Raw genomic sequence first — 17,119 nt, forward strand, 5'->3', positions numbered from 1 at the left:
TATGCATTTAGACAGTCATTATAATTTCCTTGAAATAACTTATTTTTTCAGAATCTAGATGACTGGAGTTTTGATGTGTTTGCAACCAATGAAGATTCACATGCACTCAAATACGTTGGTTATGAACTGCTACAGAAGTATGATTTACTCAATAAATTCAAAGTGAGTTTCAAAGAAATTTTTTCCTTTCTTTTTTAAATACCATCTATTCTTATTGTCAAAAATCCCATAATAAAATTGAAAAGAAAATTTCAGGTAGACATAATGATGAAGAAAATTGAGAAAATTTCAAATAATTTTCTTTTCAAATTTTCTGTTAACTTCAAGCTTGATGTGGAAGAATGTTTTTCTAGTTCATCTATTTATATCTTATGCCAGATGAAGGAGGTAGAGAATTAAGCCTTATTGTGGAGGTTTATATATCTTAAGCATTTCAGTTCTTTTAAACTAGGCTTCAAAATTATTTGGCTACTTTCCTATTATACAGGGTGTTCACAAAGTCTGGGTACATGAGGATTAATACATACTTTAAGATATTATTATTTCTTATATTTAATTGCTTATGTTATGATTTTATTTACAGTCTGGGTACATGGGGATTAACACATACTTTAAGAAATTATTATTTCTTATATTTAATTGTTTATGTTACGATATTAGTTACTCCATGTACCCAGTCTTTGTGGACACCCTGTATATGGAAGACTCTCCTGTCACGAAGGACCGATGAGGTGTCTGCAACTTCTTGTTGAATGATCTGCACATATGCTTGTGATGTAGAGTAGCTCACTCTCTCCATCAAAGCAACACTGCCCACACAGGTGCCACACATTAGATATGTCAAAATGAGAGCTGAGTAATGTGAAATAAAGAGTCTTGCTCAAGAACACAACACACTATCCAGTCGAAGGATGGAAACTATGATCAGGCAATCATCTATGCATCAGCACAACCACTAGGCTATGTGCCTTCACACTTTCTTACAACATGAATCAAACAAAGTATAAGAGTAATATTTATTTAGTTAAGGAAGAATATGAAACATCGATGATGCTCATAATCCCAATATATTTCTAATACTATATATATAAAAAAAAATATTGAGTTTTATTTCCTAAACTTCATTTACAAATTCTATGTTTTATTGCTGTTTTTGGTGGTTATTATAAGGATTAATAAACTGTAATATAGACAGGTTTATAGCTTTTCCATTTAATGTTATTTCCTATATCTGGGTTTCCATGCTGGTTGATTACAGTGTCAGTTTGTTGATTTTGAAAAAAATTTCAGTATAATTCTGCTATAGGAATAAAGCCAGAAATTTTGTTGGAGGAGAATAGTTGACTACATCAACCCCAAAGCTGAACTGGTATTTTATGTAATCAATCCCAAAAGGATGAAAGATGAAGTCAACCTTGGTAGGATTTGAATTCAGAACATAAAACCAAAACAAATGTTGCTAAACATTTTCTCCAGCATTCTAACAATTTTGCCAGCTCACTACTTTACTCTTTTACTAGTTTCAGTCATTTGACTGCGGCCATGCTGGAGCTGTGCCTTCAGTCGAGTAAATCGACCCCAGGACTTATTCTTTGTAAGCCTAGTACTTATTCTATCGGTCTCTATTGCCGAACTGCTAAGTTACGGGGACGTAAACACACCACCATCAGTTGTCAAGCGATGTCGGGGGTGGGGACGAACACAGACACAAATATATACACACACATATATATACGATGGGCTTCTTTCAGTTTCTGTCTACCAAACCCACTTATAAGGCTTTGGTTGGCTCGAGGCTATAGTAGAAGACACTTGCCCAAGGTGCCACACAGTGGGAATGAACCCAGAACCATGTGGCTGGTAAGCAAGCTACTTACCACACAGCCACTCCTGCAACTATAATAATAATAATAATAATAAGAAGAAGAAGAAGAAGAAGAAGAAGAAGAAGAAGAAGAAAAATGATAATGATATAAATCCCAATTCAAATGGATCAGGTGTTTGAGCATAACAAATCAGACCTAGTAGTGGTGAACAAAAGTAAACCACATGAGTTCTATGTGTAGCTCCATATCAATCTTGGGCATCAGGAATCATTTACACTAAGCATTGTTCTGTGGCTCATGTAGAAGAGCAATGAACCAAGAGATCTTGATTGTATCTGCTGGAATGTCATTCTACATAAGACTCCTCCCAATTTTGTTGCTTCTTTTTCACCATTAGTTTACTTTTAACACCAAAATGGGTTGTTCATTCCCTCAAAATTTTCAGCATGTGGTTTGCAGATAAAAAGAATCCTATGGTATTAGGAAAAAAATATCCTCTCAGCCATTGTTGTTGTAGAGTGCAGTGGTTAGATTTATGGTAACAGTGCAAAGTTAGATGCTCTTCTGATTCTCAGAACTGATTTTATTGATACTTGAGTTATTGAAACTAGCATTAGAAATGCCCACAGTGTCCTTATCAATCAATCTATAGTGATGAGGTGATCAACTTCTTGTTATGTTGTCACTGTGTAAAGGAAGTACATCAATTTGGGAATCATGAAGCAGTTTTTAAGTCAAGCATAGGCTGCAGATGTACAGATATTTCAGTTGCTCTTTGGAAGAAATGACAGCCACTGCTGCTAAACAGGTTGAAGGACCTGAGAATTTCAAAGTTCTGAAAATTGTCCTAAGATCAAACTGCAAGAAAACTAATATGTTAATTATCTAACCAGTTATTTCCATACAGTTCTATTATTCTCCCAGAACAGCAAGGTTATTAAAAATGGATGAAAATAAAATAAATCATTTTGAAACTAGTCTTTCAATTTTTTTATCATCTTTTTTGGTAAAATTACAAATGGCTGTAATGTTTATATGTATACATTATATACAACTATGAATGATTATGAATATAGTTTGTTTTCTACTTTTGCTAATATATATGTTTCTATAAATCATTTTAAAAGAGCTACATCTTATTTCTTATCTATCTCAGGTTATTTATATAAAATAATATATTTTTAGTTTTTGACACCCAAATATATGCCGTTTAGATACATTATAAAAGAAAATTAGTTGAAAAAGAAGCACAGTTGTTGAGGTCAAGATAACCTATGAATTTATGAACAGATTTAGTAAATATTGAAAGAACTTTAAATGTGAACTATTTTCCTACATACCAAACAGCATTCAGAAGATTCTTCAGCAAGAACTTAGTTCCTTTGGAAAATATTAATGACCTAATTGGAATCCCTTAAAAGCAGATTATTCTTTATTGATTCTTCATTGAAAAACAAAAAAGAAGCATGAATGAAGTGTGACTATCTGCTGTGAATGTAATTAATGAATTGCATTTATATAATGTGAATAAATATTGGCTTTAACAAAAAAACGTTTCCTTTTTACAACTATGCATTTTTCTATGGTTAAAAGAGTTTTTCTGTTCATGTAAATTTAGATATTTCAAAAACTGCATCCAAAAACATAGCATCTGATTTTAGTTATATGATATGATAGAGTAGCTTATTTCCTATAAAACTAGCCACGGCAATAGAATTATTCAAACAAAAAGCCCCAAATCATTGACATCTGGGTTAGACATGCAACGCCTTAAACTTGACTTGAATTGTTTTTCTTTTGTTATTTACAGATCAATACTTCAGCACTAGATGCTTTCTTAACCTGCATGGAAGCAGGATACACAAAATACAAAAATCCATATCACAATTTACTCCATGCAGCAGATGTTGCACATACAGTTCATTATATCTTATCAAGCAGTAAACTAACTGTAAGTTAACATCGAACTTTACCATTTATCTTATTTTTTTCTAATAAAACAACTTTAAAATTTATGATTTCAGACTAAAAGAAAAAAAAAAAAATTAAAAAATCTACTCCATTTCTTCAGTATTTATTGTCTGTCGTATTCTAGCTTTTGTTGAATATGTACAAATCATGAATGGATTTATAACAAAAAAGAAAGAGAACTCAAAACATGCAGAAATTACCAAGGATCTTGAGTTTGACAAGTGTAACACTTGCCAAAGTCAAGTCACCATCTTGTGGAAAATCTATTTATATTAGCTTCAGTTAGTGGTAAATCAAAAGATGAAGTAGCAACCCAGTCTGTGGGGTATCCTGCTCTCACTTGTTTTAATACCTCAGAAACAGAGATAAGCTCTAGGCTTACAACTCTAGCTTTAATTGCGCACAAACACATGCGTACGCACATGTATGTGTTTTACTTATGGTTTGTTACAAAATTTGATGTTGACCATGTTTTTCTTCAGTTGAGGATTCTTTGACGACTGTACTTCTTAAATCACAGCAACAATGAAGGGTGCAGCCATGCAGTTGACTGGAGGATAATGACTGCTACCACCTGTGATGCACTTATTGTGTGCCCTTAACAAGTGAAGAAACAATGGAAATGGTGATATTTTATTGCCATTGAAGCATGTAAACTCCTCAACCACCACCATAACAACAACCATCCCTGATACCCAAGATCCACGATCTACTTAGCAGAAGATATCAATTCAATAAAGTTTGATAATGGTGCTGGGAAATGTTAACTTTCTCAATATCACTATTATATCTGTGGAAAAAACAAGTCCAGTGGCACAGGCAAACAAAGATGAGTGGTATCTCAAACCAGCAATAGAAGGTTGCCAGATATGCAATGCATATGAAACCATACTATAAAGCTGGCCATTCCAGCTTGTTTTTTCTTTAAGTATATTCCATTACCCTTTGTCTTCATGGACTCATCCAGAAGGCAGAAGGGCAGTGTAAGTACCATCTAACACATTCCTAGAAAAATTATCTGACACAACCTTGGGTCCATCACCTGCAGAATGGCCTTACTGCATGCTTACCCACCATCTATGTCATTATGGACTATTGTTAAGTAGTCATGGACCCTATACTGGGCTCATCCATCCTTTTGAAGAGTCTTGCTTTTGCTCTGCTGTGTTTGAAACAACTCCCCACACCAGGTTAGCCTGTTATGGGTGTGACTTCAGTTGTCAATAACTGACCATGTGACAGGTTGCACTGGATTACATGTTATCAGTAGCACTTAAAGTGACTTAACCTAATGTCTGTATGTAAGTGAAAATAATCTAAAACTTATTTGAATAATTGTAAAATGAATCGTACAGAGAAGACACTCAGATATAGATTTAATGAGTCTTGAATCAATGTCAGAAAGAAATTGATATGCAATTTTCTTTCAACATTTCTAAATGTAAACGTCAGCAATATGCCTTTCAGATGAAAGGTTAGCTTGCACCTTTCCCACAAGTGATCTTTGTAGCAGCTGCATGTAAAGATAAACTAAATAAAACAGAGCTGGGATTATGCAATGTTATTACTTCTTCATAAATGGTAGTGTCGTGATATTTTATCTGACAGCTGCTACTGTGATTACCAGTGAAAAAATATATGAAGTTAACCTTCCATCATTAAGGCACACTGTTCATGTTTTACATTTAGAAATTTTGAAAGAAAGTTGCACATCAGTTTCTTTCTGGTATTGAATTGTGATTTGTTAAATGTATAGCTGAAAGTCTTCTCTATTAAATTTATTCTGAATTTATTTGAAATACGTCCAATATTATTTGTATATTTTAATGATTTAAGTTTTGCTTTAGAGATTGTGTACATTGTAGTTTGTTTAAAATTAACAAGAAGACAAAAAAAAAAAACTATTGTCATTGATGAACTATAATCAACTCCCTAATGCTGCTATGTTTGACATTACTAAATATTCATATAAAGCTAAAGTTCCAATCCATTCCTCAAAAACCTGTTTTAAATAAATTCCTAATAATAATCTATTCAAATTATCCAAAAGTTCAAGTAGCACATCGATGATGGTATTATAACTCTCTAAATACTTAGGTTGAAGAATTTCAAAACTATATACGAAGTGTAGCCAAAAAGTATCTAACCTTTGGCCACACAACAAATAATTTTTAAAAAACTCATCATTTTGATTGAGTCTCCTTCAAAGTATTCGTCTTGGGAGGTCTATACACTTCTGCCAGCATTCTTGCCACTGCTGGAAACATTTCTGAAAATGAATTTTTGGGATGCTGTAGAGCTGCCAAATTTTGCTTAATGTCCTCTGTTGACTCAAATATTTTCCTTAAGTGCTTTTTGTGAGGTTTGAGAATAACCAAAAGTCACAACCAAAACCAAGTGTGGGGAGTAGGAAGCCTGATGGACAAGTAGTGTGTTTTGTTTGATGAGGAATGCTTGAATGACATGGGCAGAATGAGTGGGTGCCTTGTCATGGTGGGATCACTTCCGTGGCACAGCTTCACAAAGGCAATAAAAATCCTTTGCAATCATTTTGACATTTCTGCTAGTCAATGGTCTGCCACAACATGGCTCACTGTCCACTGAGGTGCAATCATCTTTGAACCGGTTGTACCATTCCTTTATTTGTGTTTTTCTCAAAGCATCATCTCCAATGGTCTTCTGAATCTTCTCGATAGTCTGGGCATGCGTATGACCAAGTTTTTGGCAGAATTCGATACAGTAACTTTGTACAGTGCACTTGGTCATCTCGATTCAAAAAGAAAAATTGCACAGCATGCTCTTCATGTCTGTACTCAATGCGTCGATGCAGGTGAATGGTGCAACTTACAAACACGAAAATATTTGCACATACTCAGGAAGGATGTGGCTACCTAATACCCATGCGGATTTTGCACAAAAAAAAAATCAAGGTCGGATACTTTTGACTACACCTCATACTCAATTTTGAGTTTCATTTCCTTCTTATGGATAACTGGCAACACTTCATTATTTCTTTCAAATTATTACAAGATTCGAGTGTTATATTGTATAAAATTATAATTATTTACCTTAGTGTAAATCATAACCAAAACATTGAAAATTATCTTTTCGTTTTGTTGTGTCAGAAAAAGAGTCATTCTCTTTTAGTCCCTTATTATTTAACACACCCACCGGTAAAGTTTCCACTCATTTAATTATCTATTTTTACTAAAATTTCCATTGTGTCTTGCAACCTTTTCTATAGTTGTTGCCTCTGCCTGTTATCTGAGCTGCATTCTTTTTGTTTGTTTGTGCACATGTGTGTGGGTCAGTGTGTGTACGTATGTATGTATGTATGTATGTGTGCATGCATTCGTGTGCATATGTGCATATATTCATGTCTTTGTGTGTGTGTGTGTTTGCATGTGTGTGTGTACCTCTGTCTCCTTGTGTGTGCATGTCTGAGTGTGTCCGTGTATGGGTTTTTGTGACTACATACTGTGTCTGTATGTATGGATGTGTGTCTCCATATGTATCCTTGTGTGAAGTGAAGTGTGTGTGTGTGTGTGTGGACACATGTTTCTGTCTTCATTTGCATATGTATGTATGTGTGCTTGTCTGTTCATACTACCTATGTATCTATCTGTCTGTATGTCTATCTGTTTACATTCATATCCATTTACCTACACACCTGTGCACATACATATACGTATACACACACACACACACACACATATATACATCTACATAACAGCCCATCCATTTACCTACATACATGTGCACATACATACACACACATGCACATACATCTACATAACAGCCCACTAACTATTCTACCTGTATATATGTTTTTATATTTAAATCCATTTTGCTCCAACTGATTGTGTTTTTTCTACAAGTATTCATGCTTAAATTTTCAGAACTGGCTTACAGACCTTGAAATCTTTGCCACAATAATAGCTGCCTTGGTTCATGATTATGAACACACTGGAACAACAAACAATTTTCACATAAATACAGGGTAATTATACGATAAAAAAATTATATAGTTTCTTTTAACTTTATTTCAGAGAAACAACATTTAAAAAAACTTTTTAACTGCAGAGAACATCAACAACTACAGTGATATGACAACAAATATCAACATATAAACACACCATGTTACAAGTAAGAAATTCATGTAACAGAAAACTCCAGTTACCAAACAAACTAAGAGGATCAGTAGTTTTCTGGTTTGTGTCAAAATTGCTAAATTAGTTTTAACAACTCTACAAGAAGTTATTGAAAATCATCCAGAAAAACAGCTGTTATGCATCAACATATAACAAATAAAAGTGTAGTCAAATATATATTTCCTCTGTCTTCACCTTGCAGAAACTGTATCGCAAGCTCAGCATCAATGATGTCCCAAGATCAGAAGACATTCAAATTTCAAACAGAGCATTATTTGACTAATTATTTTTACCCAATAACCTGCTGCAAGTATTTCATCTGAACTGATCTAACCTTACCTGATTATGTTTCTCAATCAACTCTCTCTTTACTTGTTTCAGTCATTTGACTGTGGCCATGCTGGAGCACTGCCTTTAAGTCGAGCAAATCGACCCCCAGGACTTATTCTTTGTAAGCCTAGTACTTATTGTATCGGTCTCTTTTGCCGAACCGCTAAGTTACAGGGACGTAAACACACCAGCATTGGTTGTCAAGCGATGGTGGAGGGGACAAACACAGACACACAAACACATATATATATATATACATATATACGACGGGCTTCTTTCAGTTTCCGTCTACCAAATCCACTCACAAGGCTTTGGTCGGCCTGAGGCTATAGTAGAAGACACTTGCCCAAGGTGCCATGTAGTGGGACTGAACCTGGAGCCATGTGGCTGGTAAGCAAGCTACTTACCACACAGCCACACCTATGCATACATTTTTATATTTTTTTTTTTTTTGTAATTTAACATTCACTGACCAAGAAATGTTCTCAGTTTTAGTTACAATTGAAAATTATTATAAACTGAGAGTGGTGTACCAACACATGCATGCCTTACCCACCACTTGCTTTCATGAACTGAATTTTAACACAAAACTGCTACACTCTCCTACATTAAATTCTTCAATCACCAGATACCAAAGTCTTGGTGAATGGCATATTCTCAATTTTTTTTTTTTTAAGTCTGTACATTGGTGACACCTACACAAATTCTAAATTTACAATTCTTTTCAAAAACCATAATTAATGACACCAGACTTAAGTATTTTCAGAATATACATATTATTTATATAATTTTAAGGTAACGAGCTGGCAGAATTATTAGCATGCTGGAAAAACTACTTGGCAGTGTTTTATCTGTCTTCAACTTCTAAATTAAAATTCCACTGAAGTCAACTTTGCCTTTCATCCTTTCAGAGTCAACAAAATAAATACCAGTTGTATACTAGGATTGAAATAACTGACTAGCCCCTTTCCTCAAAATTTCAGGCCATGTGCCTATAGTGGAAAGGATTATACATCTAATTTTATATTAACACATATAATGCGAGGTGGTGAAGCATGTTCTTCAAACATTGGGCCTCACAGAGGCAATGACAAGTGATTGAGACCTTTGGTGATATGCTGTGCTTGACAAGGTGGCGAGCTGGCAGAAACGTTAGCATGCTGGGCGAAATGCTTAGCAGTATTTTGTCTGTCTTTATGTCCTGAGTTCAAATTCTGCCAAGGTTGACTTGGCCTTTCATCCTTTCGGGGTCGATAAATTAAGTACCAATTGTGTACTGGGATCGATTTAATCAACTGGCTCCCTCCCTAAAAATGTCAGGCCTTGTGCTTAGAGTAGAAAAGGATATGCTGTGCTTGAGAAGACTTTTCAAGCCAAGTGAAATTGTAGTCGTGGCTGATGCCAGTGTCACATGACTAGTGCCCTTGCCAGTAGCACATAAAGGTACCTGTACTGGTGGCTCATAAAAAGTACTCTCGGAGTGGTTGGCATTAGGAAGGACATCCAGCTATAGAAACCAAACCGAAATCAGACTAAAATTTGGTGCAGCTCTCTGGCTTACCAGTTCCAGTCAAACTGTCCAACCCATGCCAGCATGGGAAGCTGATGATGATGATGAGGAGGAAGAGGATGAATGCTGTTAAGCAGATCATGTTTATACTACTTGCCTCTCTTTTTATTCCTAATATTGTGATTATTTTTTTCTTAATTTGTTAATTTGTTTGCAAAATAATATTCTAATTAACAAGTCCTTTATATAATAACATTAATTAAGAGTGTGAAGGCACTTGGTTTAATGGTTAGGGTGTTGTGCTCGTAATCATAAGATTATGAGCTTGATTCCTTGTGTCATATTGTATCCTTGAGCAAAACACTTTGTTTCACATTGCCCCAGTCCACTCAGCTGGTGAAAATGAGTTGTATCTGTAATTCAAAGGGCCAGCCGTGTCACATTTTGTGTCAAGCTGATTCTTCCTGAGAACTACATTAAGGGTATACATGTCTGTGGAATACTCAGCCACTTACACACTAATTTCACAAGCAGGCTCTTCTGTCAATCAGATCAACTGGAACACTCTTCGTCGTGACTGACGGAGCACCAGTTTAATTAAAAGTAACCTAATTTATCATTACCACAACCTTACTGCTTCATGATAAATGCATTTGAAAAGAATCCCATCTCAAGGATCCATAATTTTTCATCCATTTAATCAATAACCAGTTAATCAGCTTTAATCCTATACAATCCTATGCAAATAACATCATTCTCCAATCCCATATCTTTTAAAAACCATTATCAGTCCATCTTAGATATTGACAGTTACCACTAGATCCCAATTTGTACAATCACCGAGGATCTTCCCAACATCTCTCAATAGGGATATGTTAATATGGTAATAGAGCTTGCAATACTAAAAGGTAGAATCTGTTTATCTTTTGTTTGTTTCAGTCATTGGCCGGCAAACATACTGAGGTGCTTGCCTTGAAGAGTGTTAGTTCAACAAATTTACTCCAATTCTATATTGAAGAGATGAGGAATTATGTACAATATTTGCATTTTACAAGTTTCCGAGTTCGATTCCAGGCAGTGACCATGAATAATGATAATAATAACAACAACATTTAAAAATACCTTAGGAATGAGAATCCAGGTTCGAAATTTCCACAAAAAAAAAAAAACCTGATGAAGACCGGAGGCAATATCAGCCGAAACGCTTTGTTAACAACAAACAAGATGAGGACAAGTATCTGTCAAATGTAAATAATGTAAATTTACTCCAGTACTTATTTTTTAAGCCTGGCATGTTGGTCTCTGTTGCCGAACAGCTAGGTTATGGGAACATAAACAAACCAACACCAGTTAATTAACAGAATGAGATAAAAATCCAAGGCTGTGAAAGATTTCAGAACATTTATAAGGAGATGGTTTTACAGCTGTTTCCAGGATATTTTACATATCCCTTCATTGGAGACGGTGCGAGAAAATGGTTAAGCAATAGTTATTCTAGAGAAGATATGAAATAGAGAGTGAAGTGGAGGAATGAAAACAGATGTGAGATATACAGGGATATTGTATCTGGAGTTACATTATTTAAGCAGAATGGTATACATATGTTTCCTGTATCTTGTAAGTTCTAATAGTATTTACCTGACACCTTTGGGTCATCTTGACACCATCACCACTCATAACATATATATATATATACACACACACACACACACACACACACACACACACACACACACACATATATATATATTATACACACACACATACACATACTTTGAAATAAATTCAATATTACATCTAAGAAACTTCATTTTGTTTATTAATTATCTTATATGTTAACAATATTTTCAAACAGGTCTGAAGTTGCTTTATTGTACAATGACAAAGCTGTGCTTGAAAATCACCATGTTAGCGCTGCGTTTAAGTTGCTAAAGTTAGATGAATACAACATTCTTACTGGGCTCAGTAAAGAAGAATACAGGTGAGTAATCATTTATTAATTCTTTAACATTCATATTACTTTAATTTCATTTTTTCTACTATGTATTAAAAGAAACTAAGTTGGAATATTCGAATAAGGAAGTTGCTACTTGGTCACTCTATCAGGCAGAAATAGCAGCCAAACTTATCTTAAGTCCCACCCTATTACATCTAAAAGGGACAAAATGGACAGCCAACGCCACTGACAGTATGGTCATGGCCAGAAGTGTTGATCACAGTATAACAAGATTTCGGTAATATATAGTTGGAGAAAAGCTGGCACAATCATTAGCACACCGGGCAAATGCTTAAGGGCGTTTCATCTGTTTTTATGTTCTGAGTTCAAATTCCATCAAGGCCACCTTTACCTTTCATCCTTTCGGAGTCAATGAAATAAATACCAGTTGAGTACTGGGGTTGATATAATTGACCTACTCCTCTCCTGAAATTGCTGGTCTCATGCCAAAAATTGACACCAATATACCGTTGTAGTTTATCATATGCAAAACAAAAATAAACTCATGTTTATTATAGGTGCAGGAGTGGCTGTGTGATAAGTAGCTTGCTTACCAACCACATGGTTCTGGGTTCAGTCCCACTGTATGGCAACTTGGGTGTCTTCTGCTATAGCCTTGAGCCAACCAAATACTTGTGAGTGGATCTGGTAGACAGAAACTGAAGGAAACCCATTGTTTATATATATATATATATATATAATTGTTAAAGAGGACAACAAACATTAAGGCAAGGCAAACATCTCAAACATTATTATTAATCCGTTATAGCACTTACCTACCATACCTAATCATTTAGATCACCTGTGAACTAAACCCCCATACTTTGTATACATATATATGTGTGTGTGTGTGTTTGTGTTTGTCACCCACCATCACTTGACAACCAATGTTGGTGTGTTTACGTCCCTGTAAGTTAGTGGCTTGGCAAAAGAGATCAACAGAATAAGTCCTAGGGTCAATTTGTTTGACTAAAAGCAGTGCTCCAGCATGGCCACAATCAAATGACTGAAACAAATATAAGAATAATGTAAAGTACAAGTGAGCTTTCCCAAGATGATTCTGTAATGCTGTTTACATCTTAGATTGCAAATTACACCTTGACATTGCAGGTAACTTTGAGAGATGTAAACTTAGATAAACTTAGATATGTTTCGACCAAAGATTGGTCCAGGCCATGTCTAACTTATGTCTATGGTCCATTCAAGTAGTGAGTTCTTATTGAGTGAGTTGTATCCAGGTATGGGTGGCTTGTCTGGTACTCTTTGAAGAAAGCTGTCTAGACTCCGTTTAAAGCTGATAGGATCTGTTTCCTCTTTTATCTGTATCAATGTCAACACTCCCATTTCCATCATCTCAAAGCCAAAAAGGATAGTCACTTATTGATTTGTCCAAGTGATTATGAATGAGCTGATTGTTTGATTTCATTCATTTTACCAGTGTGCAAAAACTTAATCCCTATCTGATAATGAGAAGGTGGAAATGAAGAAAATAATAAGGATTAGGATAGGATTATTGTTTGATGAGGTGGGGGTGAGGTTTAGGTCTAAGAATTATGTATGTAAAGAAAGTCTGGTGGGAGACATCCACTAGTAAGGCTTTGGGGAAAAAAGACAAAGCATATAACTGGTATATTTAGTTTTTTCAGCTCTAACAAATTTCTTATTGTTCAATATTTTGAAAAGGCTGCCTAAATAGGACAGAAACCAAAAGACTATGATTTAGAAGAAATAAATGTCATTTTAATTTAAAACAACTTATTTTCCTTATATTGAGAATTGTAAACAGACAAGTTTGTTTGAATCTTTGATATTATTGTTATTAATATAACATTGATGGGCATTAATGAATAATCTGTCCATGTCTGAAACTAATTAATGTTCATTCATTTATGAACTAATATCAAATACTCAAACATCAGCTTTGTTTTATGTTTCATAAAGAATAGTTTCTTTCTTTTCTTTTTTTATTCTTTTTTTTTTTCAAGAAAATTATCATAATGGATTTTCACAAGGGAAATAGATTAACAGATCAGAAATAGATTCTAGGTAATACCCAGTAGACTGTTTAGAGGTAATTGATAGCGTCTATTACCTAGGTGACCATTAACAGTGGAGGTAGATATTCTGAAAGCATAATTGCAGAGCAAGAGCTGGTCAGAAAACTTTCAGAGAACTTATTACCCCTGCTGGCAACAAAGAGTGTCTCTGTTGATGTGAGGGTAGATTGTACAATAGATGTTGGCCTTGAATTCAGATGATTTGCAAAGATAAAAATGAAACGACACAAGCATGCTTCAGTAAATGTGTAATGCCAGACTATAAATGTGCATAGAGAAAAACTGGACGTAAGATAAATCAGATGTCGCATGCAAGAGAGAAGAGTCTGCTAGAGCGGGCATGTAACCTGGAATAGGATGAAGTGGGAAAGAATGAAGTTGCTAAGCCTCATGGAGGTTATTACAAAAGAACAAGATGATTTGGTGTCTGGAGAAGAGCTGCCTATCTAAGCAAAGGACAAAAGTAATGTTAAAAGAGAGTTAGTGGTAAAAACTGGAAAGCTTAACTCACACATTTGAGTCTTTCACCCAGTATGTCTCAGTTATGTTTTACATCTGTTGCCACCTTGATACCTTCTATATAGGTCATCATCTTCTCTATTCACTCTACTATGTCATCATTGTTACTAAGGACAGTAGTAGATCCTTTTTATTCTTTGTACTTAGCTGCCCCTGTAATGAAGAATAGTATTGGACCCTTTTTCAATTCTTCCTATTGCCATCCTGATCACTCTAACATTACCCACTCTGTATTGTTACTGATCACCCTCTCTTCAAAGGGCTCCTTTTTATTTACATCCATCACTCACTTTTACCATTGTCCACTTTCATTACTATCTATCACTCTCTCAAGTACTGCCTCATCCCATTTCTTCTGTTTCTATACTCTTTTACTTGTTTCAGTCATTTGACTGTGCCCATGCTGGAGCACCACCTTTAGTCGAGCAAATCGACCCCGGGACTTATTCTTTGTAAGCCTAGTACTTATTCTATCAGTCACTTTTGCCGAACCGCTAAGTTACAGGGATGTAAACACACGAGCATCGGTTGTTAAGCAATGTTGGGAGGACAAGCACAGACACACAAACATATACACACACATACACATATACATGCATATATACAACGGGCTTCTTTCAGTTTCCGTCAACCAAATTCACTCACAAGGCTTTGGTCGGCCCGAGGCTATAGTAGAAGGTGTCACACAGTGGGACTGAACCCGGAACCATGTGGTTCGTAAGCAAGCTACTTACCACATAGCCAATAATGTTTCGTTCACCAACCCAACCTGATTCTTCTTTTCACTGTCTCATCTATTCACTTTCTCAGTCGTGTTGTTTTGCTCATGCAAATATATCATGAAGCAGTGAGGACTTTCTGGCCTTACAAGATGCACTAATGCTGGTGGCACAATAAAATACACTTGGTAGGCTCTGAAATGTAAATGGCAAATAAGCAAAGATAGTGTAGAGATGGGAGGACTCTGTAGTGTTGCTGATGTCATGTCAACCACTTTAGAGTTGGTACCACAGTAAAATATAAACAGTTCATTCTGTAATTGGTTGATGATAAAATAAAGATATATATATATAGCTCTGAGTGAGTATGGAGTTGAAAGCCAAACAATACATTTAATAAAAACAGTTTATTATTTTTATCTTTTTTTCTGAATTATCAATCTAAAAGATCCTTTTCAAAGATAGCACTACATAAAGGAATACAGAGAGGGAATACAAAGAACAAAATGAAACAGACAGTCAGGCATCTTGTCTATTTTTTTGAAAGCCCTGAGGGTGGCCTAATATGTAGTTCAAAACAGCAGTCATGGCAACATGTAGAAGTTTTCTGCCAATTAGATGGCAAATTTGTCTTGTTTGTCACTGGTAGCAAAAGCAATTGCTTCAGTAAACAAATACAATGTAACTCGAATTCATCTGGTTTGATACAGTTAGTTTATAGCAGACAGTCTATAGAGATATATTTGAAGCATTGTGACAAGTAACATTTAGATAAATTAAGAAGCCAAACAAGGATCCTTGTGGTTTGAGTCACTGCATGTCGATATCTTTAAAAATATTTTTTTTTAATGTAGCATATAGATGTAATTTGTGATGCAGAATCCGAAGGCTAGAGATGGGAGCGATGCCCTTCTTTGCAAATTGCTATACAGACACAAAGTGTGTGTCGATAGCCAGCTGGCAAAGATGTTTCCTGGGGCTAAAACAACAATAACATTGTTCTTTATAGCACTGCCACATTCTGTTGGCATATAAACATAACAATCTGAATTTGTTATTCATTTATTCCAGAAAAATTTTGCGAAAATGTTACAGGTGTTCAAAGTTTGATAATTTTCGGAATTTTCAGCCAATCAGAAAACAGTGCATTTGCTGCTTCTTCCATCATCTGTCACAGTAGCGAGAAGTGGAGGGCGGGGCACTGGCATGTCAAAGCATTAGAAATAACAGTGAAAAATGTTAAAACATACGCGAGCAATTTAAATATTTAAAAGCTACTGCGATGAAAACAAACAATTATGGAACACATGGTAGTTACACTCCTTGTGTGCATGCACAGCATCTTTGGTTACTATGGAAACAGAGTTCTTTGCAAACAGTTATGGAACACATGGTGGTTGCACTCCTTGGTTACTATAGAAACAGAGTTCTTGGCTTACTATGCTAACAGAACTTCAAGGTGATGTGTAAAATACTTGCTTCTGATTAGCTAAAATACCCAAATTTTGCAAACTTTAAGGGCTAATAACTTTTTAACTATAAATTTATAGGAAAAATGATTTTCCGTTCCATGATAAGTATACAAAACTTAATCCATATACCAAATTTAAAAACAACTGGAACAAAATTGGAGATGGTGATTCAAACCACATAGATCCCCAAACAATGCAAATTAAAGAAAAAGGCATTAGTTTGATTATCTTTTCTGAAATTGTCTATCTTCAAGATCCTTTTTCAAACAGTATACATATATATATATATAAAATTAACAGAATGAGGTAAAAATCCAAGGCTGTGAAAGATTTCAGAACATTTATAAAGAGAAGGTCTTACAGCTGTTTCCGGGATATTTTACACATCCCTTCATCAGAGACGGTGCGAGAAAACGGTTAAGCAATAGTTATTGTAGAGAAGATATGAAAAAGAGAGTGAAGTGGAATAATGAAAACAGATGTTATTGAATCAAGGATTTTTTTGAAGTGACTTAAAAGTTGAGAATGTGTTTGTAAGGTCAAATAAAAATCAGTTTTTTATTTGACC

The 17,119-nt window shown here is 35.0% G+C and overlaps 1 protein-coding gene across 28 annotated transcripts in view; it reads left to right on the forward strand.

The window, feature by feature from the left end:
* Positions 1-17,119, forward strand: part of LOC106875208 (dual specificity calcium/calmodulin-dependent 3',5'-cyclic nucleotide phosphodiesterase 1A) — a 1,569,442-nt gene that overhangs the window by 1,526,332 nt on the left and 25,991 nt on the right. For all 28 annotated transcript variants that reach the window (XM_089364164.1, XM_089364142.1, XM_089364159.1 and 25 more), the window contains 4 exons: positions 52-162; positions 3,637-3,777; positions 7,697-7,797; positions 11,644-11,769. In XM_089364164.1, the coding sequence (XP_089220290.1) occupies positions 52-162; positions 3,637-3,777; positions 7,697-7,797; positions 11,644-11,769 (479 nt within the window). The remainder of the gene's footprint in view (positions 1-51; positions 163-3,636; positions 3,778-7,696; positions 7,798-11,643; positions 11,770-17,119) is intronic.

This window comes from Octopus bimaculoides, chromosome 1 (genome assembly GCF_046866305.1).
Source record: "Octopus bimaculoides isolate indiv1 chromosome 1, ASM4686630v1, whole genome shotgun sequence".
Classification (NCBI taxonomy): domain Eukaryota; kingdom Metazoa; phylum Mollusca; class Cephalopoda; order Octopoda; family Octopodidae; genus Octopus; species Octopus bimaculoides.